General features: G+C 38.9%; 1 protein-coding gene across 1 annotated transcript in view; it reads left to right on the top strand.

The window, feature by feature from the left end:
* Positions 1 to 19,851, top strand: part of TTLL5 (tubulin tyrosine ligase like 5) — a gene marked incomplete at its 3' end in the record, with an annotated part of 258,145 nt that overhangs the window by 6,371 nt on the left and 231,923 nt on the right. The window contains exons 3-5 of the mRNA XM_082845972.1: positions 1,596 to 1,702; positions 13,574 to 13,656; positions 15,372 to 15,478. Of these exons, the coding sequence (XP_082702098.1) occupies positions 1,596 to 1,702; positions 13,574 to 13,656; positions 15,372 to 15,478 (297 nt within the window). The remainder of the gene's footprint in view (positions 1 to 1,595; positions 1,703 to 13,573; positions 13,657 to 15,371; positions 15,479 to 19,851) is intronic.

Here is a 19,851-nt window from a genome sequence, read left to right as displayed (position 1 = left end):
AGATTGGTAGCCTGGCAGCCTGTGCATTCAAAGCATGGATCTGTTTAAACCTGTATTGGGAGAGTCTAACTTGGCCCTGAGTTTTGTGGTATGGCCTTTGTTAAGGAGTGTGGTCATGTGAGTTTTTGAGAGCAGCCTGAATCTTGGCTAAATGGATCTTATTCCATAAAAGGAATTGATTAATTTCAGTTCCCAAAGGGTTGAGTTTAAGGTGTTTATACAAAAAAATCACTGAAATGTGTGATTAGGGAGATGGAAGGGTGGAAAGAGCACAGACACTTGGGTTCTAATACCTGTTCCTTTGCTTAACCAGTTGTATGACCTTAAGCAAACTGCTCAACCTCCCTGAACACTTTTTCTTCAGTTCATAGTGCAGGCAAGAGGATTAAGTGAGGTATCATGTGAAAGCTTTTAGTGTAATTCCTGACACATAGTAGGGACTCAGGTCATTTCTTTCCTACCTTCATGCACTAAGGCAGTTGGAGATTTTTCTCATCTGTGAATAAATACACATCTGTCTGAGATTGATTAAACAGAGATTTCTGGAAGATAGGAAGAGAATAAAGTCAGAGGTCCTTTTCTGGAGGAAAACATTGTTCCGTTTGGTATAGGCTTCCTTTAAAATATGTGGTTTTAATGGGGGTACGTGTATTAATTTAGGGTTCCTAGCTCAGAATCTTAGGATGGATCATCAAATTGGCTTAAAAAGGGACTATAGGCTGTAAAAGTGGTCTGTCAATTATTGTGACTATTTTAGTTAGGATTCTTATTTGTGCCAGGGACTAAGACATAAATTGTCCTAAATAATAAAGGGAATTTATGAACTCATATTTAGGAAAGACTTGATTCTGCAACTGCACGTTTACCACTCAGGATCTCATTTCTCTTGTTCTTTCAGTCAGGCTCCTGCAGACTTTCTCCTTTACCAACAGCTCCAGGCTCTCCTTCCAAGGTCACAAAATGACACTTGCACTTCCAGACCTCATTCTCTTTTTTTGTGTGTGTGGTACGCGGGCCTCTCACTGTTGTGGCCTCTCCCGTTGCGGAGCACAGGCTCCGGACGCGCAGGCTCAGCGGCCATGGCGCACGGGCCCAGCCGCTCCGCGGCATGTGGGATCTTCCCGGACCGGGGCACGAACCTGGGTCCCCTGCGTCAGCAGGCGGACTCTCAACCACTGCGCCACCAGGGAAGCCCGACCTCATTCTCTTACACCATCAAGGGGAGGAGGCCATTTCTCCTGCAACTGCTACAGAAGAGAAAGCATCGCTTTCTTAGAGGGTCACATGACATATCTCCTGACACACTGGCTCCAGCTGGTTTATGTCCTCATCCCTGAACCAGTAACTATAACTGGGGGATGGAAAACCCTGATTGGCTAAAGCCAGTCAAGACCCATGCCTACAGCAGGAACGGAGTTAATCTTAAACAGACCATCTGACTAAGAATGGGAGATGAATGGTTTCCCATAGGACATTTGGGATGCTTGTTCCAGAAGAAGGGGAAAGGTGCTAAGCACCAAACCACACTGATCTGCTTCAGTTGTTAATTCAGATTTTGAGCTGTAAATTAATAAAGTCTTTTATTACGGTTGTAGAGATCATCCATGTATCATGTGGACTGGAGGCTGCAGGAAAATTCCAGTTTTGGTATTCCATGCTGAGGCTATTCTGACAAAGGACAACAATGTTCGAGTAATTGGAGGTAGGTGTGACCTTCCCCACTGAGGGAAGGGCTGGGCATGGCCCTGATAACCTCATCTTACAGAAAGTGATAACCATATTTAGTTAGGGAAAGGGCTTTGGTCATGAGAATATTCTGTTGATTTTTTTATACTTGAACGGATTATTTGTGATTTCTTAAATTGTTTTCTGCTTATTAAATTATTTTTCCTCTTTTTTTTTTGAATTACGTGTACATGTGTTTATATTTTGTTTTTTTCTTCCAGTTTTATAGAGAGATCATTGACATACACCACTGTACAAGGTTAAGGTGTACAGCATAGTAATTTAACTTACATATATCATGAAATGATTATCACAATAAGTTTAATGATACTGTTTTTCATAATTATGGTAAAATACACATAACAAAATTTACTGTTTTTCCCATTTTAAAGTATACAACTCAGTGGCATTTAGTACATTCACAGTATTGTGCAACCATCGCCACTGTCTAGTTTCAGGACATTTTCATCTAAAAGTAAACCCTGTACCCATTAAGCAGTCGCTCCCCAACCCCCTTATCCCAGCTCCTGGCAACCACTAAGCTTTCTGTCTCTATGGCTTTACCTAATCTGGATATTTCATGTAAATGGACTCATACAATACATAGCCTTTTGTGTCTGGCTTCTTACACTTAGCATAATGTTTTCAAGGTCCATCCATGTTCTAGCATATGTCAGTACTTCGTTCCTTTTTGCGGCTGAATAACATCCCATTGTATGGATATACCACATTTTGTTTATCCATTCATCGGTTGATGGGTAAGTGTTTCCAGTTTTTGGCTCTTGTAAATAGTGCTGCTATGAACATTCATGCACAAGTTTTTGTTTGAACACCTGTTCTTAGTTCTTTTGGGTATATACCTAGGAATGGAATTGCTAAGTTGTATGGTAATTCTATGTTTAACTTATTAAGGAACTGCCAAAGGATTTTCCACAGTGACTGCACAATGTTATGTTCCCACCAACAATATATGAGAGTTGAAATTTCTCCATATCCTCAGTAACATTCGTTGTTTTCTGTGTTTTAGAATATAGCTATACTAATGGGTGTGAATTGGTATCTTACTGTGGTTATGATTTGCATTTCCCTAATGATTAATGACATTGAGCAGCTTTTCATGTTCCTTTTGGCCATTTATATTATCTCCTTTGGAGAAATGTCTGTCAAGGTTTTTGCCTATTTTTTAATCGGGTTGCTTATCTTTTTGTTGTTGAGTTGTAAGGGTTCTTTATATATTCTGGATACTAGACCCTTATCAGAAAAATGATTTCCAAATATTTTTTCCTCTGTGGTTTGTCTTTTCATGCTCTTGATAGTGTTCTTTCATGGGGAAAAGTTTTTCATTTTGATGATGTTCCATTTATCTACTTTTTCTCTTGTTGCTTATGCTTTTGGTGTCATATCTAAGAAACCATTGCCTAACCCAAAGTCATGATCCCTATGCTTTCTTCTAAGAGCTTTATAGTTTAAGCTCTTAAATTTAGAGCTAAATGGTCTTTGTTCCATTTTGAGTTAATTTTTTTGTATAGTGTGAGATAAGGGTCCACCTTCATTCTTTTACATGTGGATATCCAGTTGCCCCAGCATGATTAGTTGAAGAGACTATTCTTTCCTTACCGAATAATCTTGGCACTATTGTTGAAAATCAGTAGACCATTAGATGTATGGGTTTATTTTTGGACTCTTAATAATTCTGTCAGTCTGTTTGTTTATACTTATACCAGTGCCATATTACTTTTCTTACAGTATCTTTGTACTAAGTTTTGAAATTGGGAAGTGTGAGTCCTCTAACTTTGTTCTTCATTTTCAAAATTTTTTTGCTATTCAGGGTCCTTTGCAATTCCATATGAATTTTGGGATCAGCTTTTTCATTTCTGCAAAAATGGCTGTTGTGATTTTGGTAGGGAGTACATAGAATCTGTAAATTGCTTTTGGAAGTATTGCCGTCTTAGTGTTAAGTCTTCCAGTCCGTGAACATGGGATGTCTTTCCATTTATTTACGTCTTCTTTAATTTCTGTAGCAATGTTTTATGGTTTGCTGTGTGCAAGTCTTGTAGCTCCTTGGTTAACTTTATTCTTCAATATTTTATTCTTTTTGATGCTATTATAAATGGAATTGCTTTCTCAATTTCATTTTTGGATTGTTCATTGTCATTGTATAGACATACTATTGATTTTTTAAAAATAAATTTATTTTATTATTTTATTTTATTTATCTATTGTTTCTGGCTGCGTTGGGTCTTTGTTGCTGTGCGAGGGCTTTTCTCTGGTTGCGGGGGCTACTCTTTGTTGTGGTTCGCAGGCTTCTCATTGTGGTGGCTTCTCTTGTTGTGGAGCATGGGCTCTAGGCGCACCGGCTTCAGTAGTTGTGGCACGTGGGCTCAGTAGTTGTGGCTCATGGGCTCTAGAGCACACGATCAGTAGTTGTGGCTCACGGGCTTAGCTGCTCTGTGGCATGCGGGATCGTCCCAGACCAGGGCTCAAACCCATGTCCCCTGCACTGGCAGGCAGATGCTCAACCACTGTGCCACCAGGGAAGCCTTACTATTGATTTTTTGTATACTGATCCTGTATCCTGAAACCTTGCTGAACTCATTTATTAGCTCTACTAGTGAGAGAGAGTGTGTGTGTGGTGTGTATGTGTGTGTGTGTGTGTTCTTTAGGATTATCTCTATACAAGATCATGTCATCAGTAAATAGAGATTTTACTTCTTCCTCTGTAACCTAAATACCTCCCTACCTCCCTCTCTTTCTTTTTCTTCTGCTTTTTCCTAATTGCTCTGGCTAGAACTTCCAGTACAGTGTTGAATAGAAGTGAAAATGGGCATCTTTGTCTTCTTCCTGATCTTTGGGGGAAAGCTTTCTGTCTTTCACCATTCGGTATGATGTTAGCTATGGGTTTTCATAAATGCCCTTTATCATGTTGAGGAAGTTCTCTTCTATTCCTTTGTTGAGTGTTTTTATCATACAGCGGTGTTGCATTTTGTCAAATGCTTTTTCTACATCAATCGAGATGATTTTATGTTTTTTTTCCTTCATTTTATTAATGTGGTGTATTACATTGATTGACTTTTGTATATTGAACCACCCTTGCATTCCTGAGATAAATCTCACTTGAGCATGGTATATAGTCCTTTTAATATGCTGCTGGATTTGGTTTGCTAGTATTTTGTTTAGGATGTTTGCATCTGTATTCATAAGGGATATCGTTCTGTAATTTTCTTTTCTTTTGATGTCTTTGTCTGGCTTTGGTATCAGGGTAATGCTGCCCTCATAGAATGAATTCCTTCCTCCTCTTTGGAAGAGTTTGAGAAGGATTCGTGTTAATTCTTTAAATGTTCGATAGAATTCACCAGTGAAGCATCTAGTCCTTAGCTTTTCTTTGTTGGAAGGTTTTTGATTACTAGTTCAACCTCTACTTATCTGTTCTATTTTCTATTTCTTATTGAGTCTGTTTTGGTAGTTTGTGTGTTTCTCTAGGTTATTTTCCATTTTATTTAGTTTATCTAATTTTGTTGGCATACAGTTGTTCATAGTATTCTTTTATAATCCTTTTTATTTCTGTAATACAGTAGTAATGTCCCCACCTTCATTTCTGATTTTAGTAATTTGAATTTTTTCTCTTTGTTTTTAGTTAGTCTAACTAAAAGTTTGTCAATTTGGGAATCATTTTAAAGTGCAAACTTTTTATTTTGCTTACTTTCTCTATTGTTTTTCTATTCTGAATTTCATTTATGTCCACTCCTCTTTGACTTTAAGCAGTGCTCTGAATCCTGGTGTTAGCCTGTAGCTGTCTTCAAAGGTTACATACTGTGGATCCAAACTTTTGTGCGATATGGTGGAAAGGGTCTATACATGGGTTCTCAGTCAATATTTCAGATCCCAGCTTTGGCATTTACTAGCTGTGAGTCTTGTGCAATCACTTAAACTCTCTTAATCTATTTCATTATTATAAAATGGAGATAATAGCTACCTTGCAGGCATTGTAAGAATGAGATCACTAATGTTCAGCACACAGCACGCATTCAGAACTTGTGCTGCTTACTCTATTTGTTGAACAGGATCTGCTCTACCTTGACATGACTTTAAGGTCTGTCCTTGCCCCATAATAAGCCAGAGTTCAAAGGACGGTGAGCACCTGCTTCTGGGATTTGAATTCTCCTCCTTCCCCAAGGGTCTGGGTGTTCTAATCCCCTCAGCAAGTTGCTAGGTTACCACTTAAAGGGACATGGTTCATTCATGTTCTCTGAAGCTGGAGTCTCTGAAGATTTACTAACATTTGCTGAGAGTCTCCCACTAAATATGATTAGAGTCAGAACATCAAAGGTGCATAAAAACAACAGAAGTAAATAATCCTCCCCCCCCCCACATACTTCTTTTGGTTTCTTTGGATTCATAAAAGAATCCATGTATTCTGTGGCAATAGACCCTTCCTTTGTAGAATACCCAACATTTATTGGAAATTAGCATCCATCAATGTAATCATGCCATTATTCAAGCAATCACTATTTTCTAGAACCTCTAAGTCTTTGGATTATTTTCCTGTACATCTTCCTGTGTTTAAGGAAGAAACCACTAAACTTTTTTCTCAAACTCTGTTTTTTTTTAAATTTTCTGTATATTCCCAATTCCTTGAGGTTTAATAATTTTCTTCACCTTCCTTTATGAAAAGAACAATTCGAATGAGTTTTGTTAGTTGCTACCTCAGATTTCTGAATTGTTAAACACTCTTGGTCTATTTTTTTTTCTCTCTCTCTCTTAAATAGCTGACATAGATCTGCTCAGATCATAACACTGAGTTAAATCCCCTTGAGAAGTGTATCTGGGGCATTAGTTATCTTCTGTTGATCTTAGAGTGTTAGATTCCAACCTTGTTTTTTCTGTTATCTGTTAAATGTTTCATTGAATTCACTGTTAATATTTTGGATACAATGAGATTTCATATGCTTTATTTGTGAAATATTCCAGGAGTATGTTTTTTTCCTCACCATATCCATGTTTTTTTTTCAAAATTGTGTATACTTTGAACATATAAATGGGATTGCATTTTATTTATTTATTTTAAAGTATTTATTTATTTATTTGGTTGTGCTGGGTCTTAGTTGCAGTAGGCAGGCTCCTTAGTTGTGGCACGTGGGCTCCTTAGTTGTGGCATGCGAACTCTTAGTTGCAGCATGTGGGATCTGGTTTCCTGACCAGGGATTGAACCCGGGCCCCCTGCAGTGGGAGCACAGAGACTTAACCAGTGCGCCACCAGGGAAGTCCTGGGATTGCATTTTAAGGGCAACAGGTATTTTCAATTTAATCTTTTCCTAGAATGAAGTATTTTGTATTTTGCCTCTGAATGTGTCAGTTTCATAAATTTGGATTTGTATAGACTAGCACTGTCCAACAGAAATATGATATAAGCTGTATATGTAATTTTTCAGTAGCCTTATCAAAAAAATAAGCAGACATAGGTGAAATTAATTTTAATAATATATTTTATTTAATCCAAATTATCATTTCCACTTTTACCCAGTATAAAAAAATCGTGAAGATATTTTACATCCAGTGTGTATTGTACACTTTTTAGTACATCTCCATATGGTGCAAATTTTTCATTGGAAGCATTTGGTCTGTATTTAGATTTCATAAATGTTATAGTTGAAATTGTAGTCAATTCCTATGTTCAAGTTGTTCCAAACAAGTTTTCCAGTAACTGAATTGAGTATCAGTTTTAAAATTGAAAATAGAATTTATTCAAGTTAAATAAAATGAGAAATTCAGTTCCTTTGTCACACTAGTCACATTTCAGGTGCTCAAGTTACATGTGGCTAGTGACAACCGTATTGGACTGTGCACGTAAGGACCCAGTTTTCTGACAGTAAGGCAAGGATACACTGTGTTGCCATCGAAGGGGTTATTCTTGTATTCTAAAGTCAAAGGAATGTTAGTTTTATCTTCATTCTAGTTTCCCATGCTAGTTTGGACCAAACCCCTTAGGGTGCTTCTGTGCTGACGGTTAGATTATTGGTTCCTTGATTGTCTTTACTCTGCTACAGTCAGTCCTGGAACTTGCCAGGGGTCCTAGTTCTTCAGATTGTCCCCTGCGATGCATGTGAGTTGTTGAAGAGGAAATTCTACAGTCTCATAGTGGAATTGATGAGATGCGTGTGTGTTCAGAAGCTTAGATGTTGGGTGTTTTGCAGTTTGCTAGCAGGACCGTGCCCTGCCTCTTGTTTTTTTATGGAAGAAAACATGGCGAAGGTGGTTCTGTCGTGAACAGTTGAACAGGTTCAGTTTGTAGTTGCAGTTCTCCATTTGACTCTCGCTAGGGAGAGGGAGCCCAGGCTTACCAGCTATTTCAGGAGAAGCCTAGAAATCTAGATTTTTATGTGACTTCTTCCAATTTTAAAAGGTTAGCAAATAATTCAACTTTATACTGAAAGCACCACAAGGGATGGACAAACTGTCTATAGGCTGGACTTGGCTCCTGGGTTACCATTTTATAATCTCTGGTCTAATATGCACTGGTAATCAGCATTATTGGTTGTAGGGCCATTGGACACAGAGCATGAATGCGGGTAAAAATCCCTAAAGCAGTCACAGTTGCTTTCCATCATTCCACCCTGCCTCTCTTACACTCCCCTTTTAGAACATGTTCAATGTATCTGAGTTGGGTTATAGTTAGTTGGTTTGGATTAGAAGTAAGTGGCCAGGGACTTCCCTGGTGGCGCAGTGGTTAAGAATCCGCTGCCAATGCAGGGGACACGGGTTCGAGCCCTGTTCCGGGAAGATCCCACGTGCCGTGGAGCAACTAAGCCCGTGCGCCACAGCTGCTGAGCCTGCACTCTAGAGCCCCCAACCCACAATTACTGAGGCTGCAAGCCACAGCTACTGAGCCTGCATGCCACAGCTACTGAAGCCCATGCGCCTAGAGCCCATGCTCCTCAACAAGAGAAGCCACCGCAATGAGAAGCCCACGCACCGCAACGAAGAGTAGCCCCTACTCGCCTCAACTAGAGAAAGCCTGCACGCAGCAAGGAAGACCCATCACAGCCAAAAATCAATAAATCAATAAATTTATTTAAAAAAAAAAAAGAAGTAGGTGGTCACTGCTTACATACCATGAGAATCAGGTCTGCCATTGAGCACAGTGATGACTGCATTTTACTTCTATATTAGGAGAAGTAGGAGAAAGAGTATTAATAGCATTTTTATTTTTTAACTTGCTATATAAAATGTATAATTTACTGTGTATTATACTATGTATTTATATGTGTATTAGTAGCTATTTTACTATGTGTTTACTGTTTTACTGTATGAAATTATTTTTCTGTATATCAGCAAGCTTTCTTTTCTCGGGGGTCTGTACCGTGCAGCTTACAGGATCTTAGTTTCCCAACCAGGGATTGAACACAGGCCACAGCAGTGAAAGCACCGAGTCCTAACCACCGGCCAGCCAGGGAATTCCCGTATCAGCAAGCTTTCCTATTCTAAAAGCTCTACATGTATTAACTGATTTAGTGCTTTTAACTACCCTGTGAGATAAGTACCTTTGTTATCAACCCCATTTTATAGGTGAGGAAATTGAGCATAGTGAAATTAAATAACTTATTTAAGACAGCAGGCAGGAAGTAGTAGAGCCAGGGTTTGAACCTCGGCAGTTCAACTCCAGAGACATACTCTTTCTTTTATTACTCCCCTTCTCCCCCAGTCCCCACATAATCATTCTCTGTTTTTCCACACACCTGACCAATCATCTCCGTGGCCTGGGGCAAGCACTGCAGAACAGTCAGAGAATCGGGCACAGTCCTGGTCCCCAGCAGTTGATGAGGCTTTGGCTTTTTATGTGCAAAAATGGAGCTGTCAGTGATCAGTTATCACAATGAAAAAGACCTGGTTTTCTTTTAGTTTTCTGAACATTTTATTTAAAGAAATAAAAAAACCGTCTGGCAAGTTATAAGTATAGTACAATGAATTCATGTATACTATTTCCTTGCTTTCACCCGTTATTAACATTTTGCCGTGTTTGCTTTACCTTCTTTCTCTCTGAACCATTTGAAAATTAGTTCACATACTTCAGACCTAAATACTTTATTGAACATGTTTATCCTAAGAACAAGGGCATCCTCTCTATAACCACAGTACACTGATGACACTCAGGAAATCTGTCATTGCTAAAACACTCTTATCTAATATACAGTCCCTGCCCAGATTTCCTCAATTTTTCCAATTTTGTCCTTTATCTTTTTCTTTTCTTTCAAATCCAGAATCCAATCAGAGATTGCATTTAGTTGTCATATTTCTTTAGTCTCCTTTATATCTACAACCATTTACTGGTTTTTTTTGGTCTTTCATAACATTGGCATTTTTAAAGATTACAGACTAGTTGCTTTGCAGATGTCCTTAAGTTTGGGCTTGTCAGATTGATTCCACATGTTTAGATTAAAAAGATTGAAAAAGGTTAAAAAGAATAAAAAAGTTGAAAAACATTTGTAGGAATATCATTTAATGAAGTCATGTCCTCAGTGTATCACTTTAGAAAGCATGTGATGTCATTATATTGCATTACTGGTGATGACAAGTTTGATCATTTGGTTAAGATAGTGTTTACCAGATTGATTCATCGTACAGGTACCCTTCTCCTTTGTTAAAAGCATTCTCTGGGATGATATTTTGAGATGTGTGAATATCCTGTTCTCCAGTAGTCTCTGACTGTTGGAATTCATTGATTCTTGTCTGAATCACTTACTATTGCAGTTTTTGTAAAATGGTGATTTTCTATTTCAGTTTTTCCTTCTACATTTATTAGCTGGCTTTTCTGTAAAGAAGAGCTTTCCCTTCTATGCAAAAGTAATAGTCTCCCAAAGATGTCTACCTCCTAATCCCCAGAACCTGTGAAAATGTTACCTGACTTAGCAAAGCGGAATTGAGGTCATAGATGGAATTAAGGTTGCTAATCAGCTAACCCTTAAGATAAGGAGATTCTTCAAGTGGGCCCAGTGTAATTACAGGAGTCCTTTAAAATAGAAGGAGACAGAGGAAGAGTCAGACTGTTGCAGTGTGAGAAGGACTAGACCTGTCATTGCTGGCTTTGAAGATAGAAGAAGAATAGGGGCAGCCTCTAGAAGATGGAAAAGGAAAGGAAGTGGACCCTACCCAGAGCCTATAGAAAGGAACGCAGTCCTGCCAATGCCTTGATGACACTTGTATCGTACTTCTGACCTAGAAAACCAGTAGTATACCTTCTCACTTTCTTAGCAGTGTGGATTCATGGGTTGTTTTCTTTCTTATAAGTGAGTTAAAATCTTTTTCTGTCAGTCTTCATTTTTACATTCAGATTGCCTCAAATTTGGCCTTGGGGAGCCCCTTCAAGATCCTTGTGCCAAAAAAAAAAAAGGTCTTCCCTGGTGGCGCAGTGGTTGAGAGTCCGCCTGCCGATGCAGGGGACGCGGGTTCGTGCCCCAGTCCGGGAAGCCTGGAGCCTGTGCTCCGCAAAGGGAGAGGCCGCAGCAGTGGAAAAAAAAAAAAGATCCTTGTGACATGTTCTCAATCCTTGTGACTATCCTCTTTTTTGGCATAGCAAGCTATTCCACACCTATCTTGTACTTTCCTTCCCCAACTTGGAATCAGAACACAAACTCCTTTTTTTATATCTTATTAGATTTATTATGTTCATATATCTCCAAAGATTGAATGTGTCCTGGATTGAGCTATCTTACAGTCTTAATGAATATACAGTTGAGCAAAAGAATAAGAATAAATTAAAATTTTTATAAATAATAAACATAAAAGTAAAAAAAATCCATTTCTTCATAATATGAATTGAGCGTTTACAAAACTAATTGGTTCATTTATCCATGGTTGAATATTGCTTATTGCTAGAATGAAACAGAGTTCAGCTGATTTCTCTTTCTATTGATGTTTTTATAGAGGTAAGCTTTAGGAAACCTTAGAACACAAACTCTTGAGCAGTGCACTGTGCTGCTGCTTACATTAAACTCTGCACTGTTTTTCTTATAAAAATATTGCAAAGACAACATAATAGTGATTGACCATTGGGAAAACCTTGTAACTGGGCTTTAAAGTTTGCCGCAAGAGTGAGAAGTATGGAGTGTCTGGCCTTATCATTCCAATCCTCCTGTGTCTGCTTGGCATGGTGCTCCTGCCAGGGCTGGGCAAGTAGCAGCAGGGATTTATGAATATTTTCACATAGAGTTATAAAAAGAAATGCTTATCTTTGACTGTAGAGGCTGAATTTTGTTCCAGAGCCTGTCCGTAAGTTTCTGTATTATACTCACTCAGAAATGGTTCAGTATGCAGTCCTTTAAAAAAATTGTTCTGTAGAATTCTTAGCTAACAGTTTATAGTGATGCATAGAAAGAGATTGAATGTAATGCGCCAGAGAAAACTTTAGTCTTTGGGGATATATAGAAACCTCACATGATTACAGACATTCCTCTTAGACAGGGGTCACAAGCACAGAACGCTCTCAGGGGCCTGGCAGGAGATAAGAATGAGTGAAGCAGGTCAGGTGGGGACGGTGCTGAACTGGACAGCGCAGGCCTGTCCTGCAGGGAGCACTTGCACTTCTCTGGTTGACTCTTGCCTTGCCAGAGAGAGAGCCCAGGGTTGCCAGGGTTTTCAAGAGAAGTCCAGAAATCTAGATTTTTTTTTTTTTTTTTTTTTTTTTGCGGTACGAGGGCCTCTCACTGCTGCGGCCTCTCCCGTTGCGGAGCACAGGCTCCGGACGCGCAGGCTCAGCGGCCATGGCTCACGGGCCCAGCCGCTCCGCGGCACGTGGGATCTTCCCGGACCGGGGCACGAACCCGTCCGTGTCCCCTGCATCGGCAGGCGGACTCCCAACCACTGCGCCACCAGGGAAGCCCCCAGAAATCTAGATTTTTATATGAATTCCTCCAATTTCAAAAGGTTAGCAATTAATTCAATTTTATTTTTAAAGCACAAGGAGGAACGAACAAACCATGTCTGCAGATTGGTTTTGGCCCTCGTGTCATCAGTTTATAACCTCTGGTCTAAGATATGCTGGTAACCAACATTGTTGCACATGAGGGCTATTTAGAACGGCGTTCTTAGCCTTTTTGGTGCAGTGGGTGGCGTTGGCAGTATGGGGAAACTTATGGGTCTCTTCTCAGAATAATGTTTTCTAAGTGTATTTTAAAAATACGTAAGACTACAAAGAAAATAAATTGTATTAAAATATAGTTCTCAAAATATTTTTAAAAACCAAATTTGTGATATGTATGCCTTTTATTAGTGCATTAAATAACATGATCTAGTGGTAGGTCTGTTCACTGCCATAGTTTTTAAATACTGTGGGAGTAAGTGATTGTTTTTGGCCGTGCTGTGCGGCTTTCATTATCTCAGTTCCCGACCAAGAATTGAACCTGCACCACGCAGTGAAAGCCCGGAGTCCTAACCACTAGGCCACCAGAGAATAAGTGATTTTTTTTTTGAGAATAAGTGATTTTTTGAGATAACTGTAACAACTGTAAAAGAATGTTAGAATACCTGATATCTGTTGGTGGCAGGGTCACAGGCATGGCTCATACTATTCTCCTTTGTTGACTACATTCCTAATTGAAGGTAATGTTAAATTGGAACTAGAATTTGGTGAAAACAGGGATGTCATTCTCCCCGCCCCACCCCATCCATGTTTAGTGACAGTGAATCTCAGGTTTAGGACCCTTAGTCCAAAATAATCCTCAACCTACTTATAGTAGCCTAAGGATAACAGTATTGTGTTATTGAGTGTAGTTAGTCCAGCCACCATCTTACAGTTTATTTCTTTCTCTATAGTTAACTTTCTGGTTACTGAACTTGATTCTATGTTTTTCTTTAGAACGTTATCACTTGTCTTACAAGATCGTACGAACAGACAGTCGCCTGGTTCGCAGCATCCTGACAGCCCATGGATTTCATGAAGTAAGCTCATTTTTACTACCTTACCTTATCTGCTCAAAAGCTGAAACTCCTAGCCACCTAACTGACTGTCAGCTAACAGGGCCAGCTCTAGAAAGTACACGGGACCACTCCTTAGTGATGATGCAGAACTTGCATTGACTTTCTGACTTTCTGAGTCACTTTACCAGTTTCTCCTTGAAATACATGGAAAACATTTCCACAAGATTTTGTGGGGCTTTTTTTTAGGGGAAAAAAATTTTTTTTTCCTTGCTGTATTTTTAGGCATGGGCTAGAGGCAGAGTTTCCCATAAGGAATTGTCTAATACCCAATTAAACCTCTTTGATTGCAAGCAACAGACTCTGCCCAACATAAACCAAAAGGGATTTATAGTAAAGATGTACATAGAATGGCTAGCAGAACCAGAGGAAAAGCTGAAAAAGCAGACCTTTGGAAGAAGCGAGAATGCAGTAGCTCCAGGGATCTGGCAACAAGTCTTCAAGACCACCTTTACTGCTGTGGAATGAATCGACTGCATTCATTGTCCTTGTGCCTTTCTCTGCTAAAGAAGCATATTCTGGAGATAGAATGATTAGCCTAGCTTGGGTCAAGGGTCCACTCCTTGGGGGAAGGGAGGGCCAGGTGATTGCCAGGTCCTTTAAAACCAAGGAGTATGTTATTCCCAAAGAAAATTGGGAAAATGGGGATTTGACATCAAAAGGCAAAGGCAAAAATGCTGGATGGATTTCCACTGTGGATATTTTGAGACAGTTGATAAAAGTCTGGTTGCTCGCTTCTTATCCTAGGTTGAGGTATGAAGTAGACATTTTGAGGAAGTTCTGATACCAGTTTATATACTGTCTTTGTTGCTGTTTTATTTCCAGGGCTTAACATGGTACCTGTCACATCAGAGGCAGAGAGTACATAATTGTTGAATGAATGGACAAATGAATTCTAATGAATGAATGAATGAATTCTAAGTTGGTTTGCTACTATAAGGTTTTAGATCTGATCATCACTTTATACCCAGCATCTGCAAGGATATAAGGACAGTCTGAGAAGGGAGTTTTGGGGTTGGGTCCTCATCTCTCACTTTGATATGCAAGAATATTTAGAGATATCATGGACTTCTATAAAAGGATTAATTCTACTTTTTGCATGTGAGACTTGTCCAACTCTCTCATTCTTTAAACTTGCTTATCCCTCTGTTCTGTACACTCAGCTTTTGTCTGACTAAGCTCACATCCTAACTGACCCGCCCCTGTGAGTGCTCTGTGGATGAAAAATCTCTATGACTTTTTACTTCCATCATTCTTCCAGGGGCTGTCTCTGGTGTTTCTTTCTTTTTTTAAAAAAATAAATTTATTTATTTATTTTTGGCTGCGTTGGGTCTTCATTGCTGCGTGCGGGCTTTGTCTAGTTGCGGCGAGTGGTGGCTACTCTTCGTTGCGGTGCACGGTCTTCTCATTGCGGTGGCTTCTCTTGTTGTGGAGCACAGGCTCTAGGTGCACGGGCTTCAGTAGTTGTGGCATGCGGGCTCAGTAGTTGTGGCTCATGAACTCTAGAGCGCAGTCTCAGTAGTTGTGGTGCATGGGCTTAGTTGCACCGCGGCATGTGGGATCTTCCCGGACCAGGGCTCGAACCCGTGTCCCCTGCATCGGCAGGCGGATTCTTAAGCACTGTGCCACCAGGGAAGTCCCTCTGGTGTTTCTTATCTTGTCTTTTTATCTGCCCTTAGGTTCACCCAAGCAGCACTGACTATAACCTAATGTGGACAGGATCCCACCTGAAGCCCTTTTTACTTCGCACCCTCTCTGAAGCACAAAAGGTTAATCACTTTCCCAGGTAATGCTCTTGTAGCTACTTTGCTCCATTTAAAGGTACCTGACATTGAGGCATGTAGCCAGCAGAGATAATTAACATCCTTTAAAAACAAAAGAAGTCTGTGATATAGGGCAGCAGTCTGCAAATCAGACTGAGGTGTTCACATCCCTGGACATACCTGAAGACTTTGCAAGGACTCTGTAGGATGGATGGTTTTAAAATACACTACTTCTGGATTGCAAATCCCACAGGTTCTCTTTCCTAAAATTGAGCTGCTTGTGAGCCCCTCATGTGGATAGGTTCTCCCTTCTCACCTTCTTTTTCATAGTTACCGTTTTTTCCCTTTATAAAAGAACGGCCCACCTAGAATCTTAATATGGTGCATTGTCCTGGGGTGTAAAAATTTCAAGGGTTCCAAAGAAAGGAACAAAAATATTGGTGTTTAGTTCAGGTAATAGCATAACGAATCTTTTTGCATGGTAATGATTTCCATTTCTTTGCTTTAACAGAATTGAAGAAGGACATAATCAAGTAGTCAGCTGATAGATCATTAAATATAAGATTTAAAGATAGGTCATCTTGTGACTTTTGACATATAATTAGAAAAGAGTTCAAAGAATTGAATGGTATTGCTATATTAAACTTCAGCCAGTCTCATTGGTTAACATCAACCTAGAGAGGCAATATTGCCTAGTGGCTGGAAGCACGGGCTCTGCAGCGAGCTAACCTGGGCCCAGATCGCAGTTCTGCTGACTGATCTTGGGCAAGTGAGCTTTCTGAGCGTCAGCTTCCTCATTGGTAAAGAGAAGGTACTAATGACACACACTTTGTAGGACTATCGTGAGGATTTAATAAGTGCTTAGAACATCACATGCCTGCCACATAGTAAACACTATATAAGTGTTAGCTATTATATTTGTGAACAAGGTTTATCAGTGTTTACATCTATGAAAGAGAAAATAGGAATAGAATTGATGCTGAAACGCTGCCTTATTCTAGCAGTGAGTAATTTTCAACTATGGGGAGATACATGACCTATTGGAGAAGAGGGCAGCTAATCTCATCTGTCTAATGAAGAGATGCATATCTAATAGGAATTATGTTATTTGCTCAGTGGTTGAGTTATATTTTATTTCCAGGACTTATGCCCCAGGTACTCAATCATGCTAACAAGTTTTGCTTTCAGTCACTTCATATACTTGTCTCCTCATTTTTTAGAAACGAAGGCTCTTTCTTGATTATTCAATTCTACTGTCTTATACTCAGTCAATGTGTATAAATACCCAGCCTATGCTGTCTCTAATGTCAAATAGTTTCTTCATAATCTTAGATAAATGTATATTTTGAATCTTTATAACAAGTTCCAGTTTTATTTTATGTCTGAGCTTCATGGGCAGAAAATAATTTAAACTTTATTTTCTTCCTTACTGCCTGGAAGATGTGGATTTGGTTTTCTAAATGTGTGACTGGGTGCTTGAAGTGAATCAGATGCAACTATTTTAAATAGGTATTTAAACAATCTTAAAATAGCTCACAGTAGAGACTGCATTCCTAATTCCTGTTAGTAGTATATTATTTATTTCGATAGTTTTTGAACTATTCCTATAGGTGTATAGGAATTCCACCTCAATTTGGACTCAGTCAGTATTAATTTATTAATTAATAAATTCTAGCCTATATTTTCTTCACTTCTCTTTGAATGTGTTGTACATGTATGTTTGGGAATATTAATAATCCATTACCTAAATGCAGTATACTTTGTGGCTTCTGGTGCTCTGTATTTTCTAAGAAAATACAGAGCACCAGAAGTTAGAAGTCTTTTTCAATCCAGAGACTTCTAACTCACATGCAAGAGGAATGCAAACACTTGAAATGTTTCCAATATTATTGTGTACTCTTTTTATGTAATTTTTTTAAAAAATAATTTTAGACTTTTAGAAAAGTTGCAAAAATAATATAGAGTTTCTATGTGCCCTTTACCCAGTTTTCCTAATGTTAAATCAGTTATAACCATAGTATAGTTATCAAAACGGAGAAATTGATGTTAGTATAATGTACATTTTAATAAAAATTTAAAATATTTACGGTGTTTTGATGAATTGTGTACTATGTTCTTACAATGATAGGTCAATATATGTATAACAAGTACGGCCTTATGATCACAGGAAACTTAAAAATATTAAATGTAACTTGTATACATATTTTCATTGTAGAGAAGGTATAATATAATGTACAAGACTTACAAGCATTAAATATGTTCTGTTAGGCTAAGCTGTTCTTTGGGGGAAATGGAATGGAAGAAGTAAAAACAAAGGTGAATTGGGGGATGTCTGGGCAGGAGTAGGGGAGGCTTCTGGGGTGCTGGGAATGTTCTGTGCTCAGTGGTGTTCACACAGGTGACCAGAATTCATCATGCTCTGCAGTTGTGATTTGTGTACTTTCCTGTTCATATGTTACTTTCAGTTAAAAGTATAGTATTGCAAAAAGTGAAAAATTTACTGACAAAAAGAGCCTTTTCTTTTATGGTACTTTTAAAATGTACAGTGGCTGGTGATTCCTGATGTTATTTAGGTTCTCTTGAATATACTTAAAAGGATACTGTTATAGTTTTATTTTAAAATTATATTTGCCATTCATTGGATCCTTTTAACATTTTAACTTTATGATGTAAAACCTTAGATGCCACCAACAAAAAGGATACAGTTTCCCAAAATTTGTATCGGGAGCACCAAGCAAAAATGTTTGGAGACCACTAATACTGGGTAACTGTAGAAGAATTTGTTGTTTTTCTTATCCTCTGGTTCAGTGTTTGCTTTTTTTTTTGATTTTGACATACCGTTGCATTCAAGAGTTTATTTTATTTATTTATTTAAAACATTTTTTACAATCTTTTTCTCTTTTTTCTTTTTTTTGAACTTTTGAATTTTATTTTATTTATCTTTTTATACAGCAGGTTCTTATTAGTCATCCATTTTATACACATCAGTGTATACATGTCAATACCAATCTCCCAATTCATCACACCACCACCCTTGCCCCCGCCGCTTTCCCCCCTTGGTGTCCATACGTTTGTTCTCTACCCTGTGTCTCAGTTTCTATCCTGCAAACCGGTTCATCTGTACCGTTTTCTAGGTTCCACATGTATGCGTTAATATACGATATTTGTTTTTCTCTTTCTGACTTACTTCACTCTATGACAGTCTCATTAGATCCATCCATGTCTCTACAAATGACCGAATTTCTTTCCTTTTTATGACTGAGTAATAGTCCATTGTATATATGTGCCACATCTTCCTTATCCATTCGTCTGTCGATGGGCATTTAGGTTGCTTCGATTTCCTGGCTATTGTAAATAGTGCTGCAGTGAACAGTGGGGTGCATGTGTCCTTTTGAATTATCGTTTTCTCTGGGTGTATGCCCAGTAGTGGGATTGCTGGGTCATATGGTAATTCTACTTTTAGTTTTTTAAGGAAACTCCATACTGTTCTCCAGAGTGGCTGTATCAATTTACATTCCCACTAACAGTGCAAGAGGGTTCCCTTTCCTCTGCACCCTCTCCAGCATTTGTTGTCTGTAGATTTGCTGATGATGCCCATTCTGACTGGTGTGAGGTGACACCTCATTGTAGTTTTGACTTGCATTTCTCTAATAATTAGTGATGTTGAGCAGCTTTTCACGTGCCTCTTGGCCATCTGTATGTCTTCTTTGGAGACATGTCTATTTAGGTCTTCTGCCCATTTTTTGATTGGGTTGTTTGTTTTTTGTTGTTGTTGTTGTTTTGCGGTACACGGGCCTCTCACTGTTGTGGCTCCTCCCGTTGCGGAGCACACACTCTGGATGTGCAGGCCCAGCGGCCATGGCTCATGGGCCCAGCCGCTCCGCAGCATGTGGGATCCTCCCGGACCAGGGCACGAACCCGTGTCCCCTGCATCGGCAGGCGGACTCTCAAACACTGCGCCACCAGGGAAGCCCTGTTTTTTTAATATTGAGCTGCATGACCTGTTTATATATTTTAGAGATTAATCCTTTGTCCGTTGATTTGTTTGCAAATATTTTCTCCGATTCTGAGGGTTGTCTTTTCGTCTTGTTTATGGTTTCCTTTGCTGTGTAAAACCGTTTAAGTTTCATTAGGTCCCATTTGTTTGTTTCTGTTTTTATTTCCATTACTCTAGGAGGTGGATCAAAAAATATCTTGCTGTGATTTATGTTAAAGAGTGTTCTTCCTATGTTTTCCTCTAAGAGTTTTCTTGTGTTTTTTTCCTTAGATATCTTTTTTTTTAACATCTTTATTGGAGTATAATTGCTTTACAATGGTGTGTTAGTTTCTGCTTTATAACAAAGTGAATCGGCTATACATACACATATATCCCCATATCTCTTCCCTCTTGTGTCTC

The sequence above is a fragment of the Leucopleurus acutus genome, assembly GCF_964270905.1.
Source record: "Leucopleurus acutus genome assembly, chromosome: 1".
NCBI lineage: Eukaryota > Metazoa > Chordata > Mammalia > Artiodactyla > Delphinidae > Leucopleurus > Leucopleurus acutus.
The sequence above is the reverse complement of the archived record's forward strand: the minus strand, read 5'-3'. Positions and strand labels throughout refer to the sequence as shown.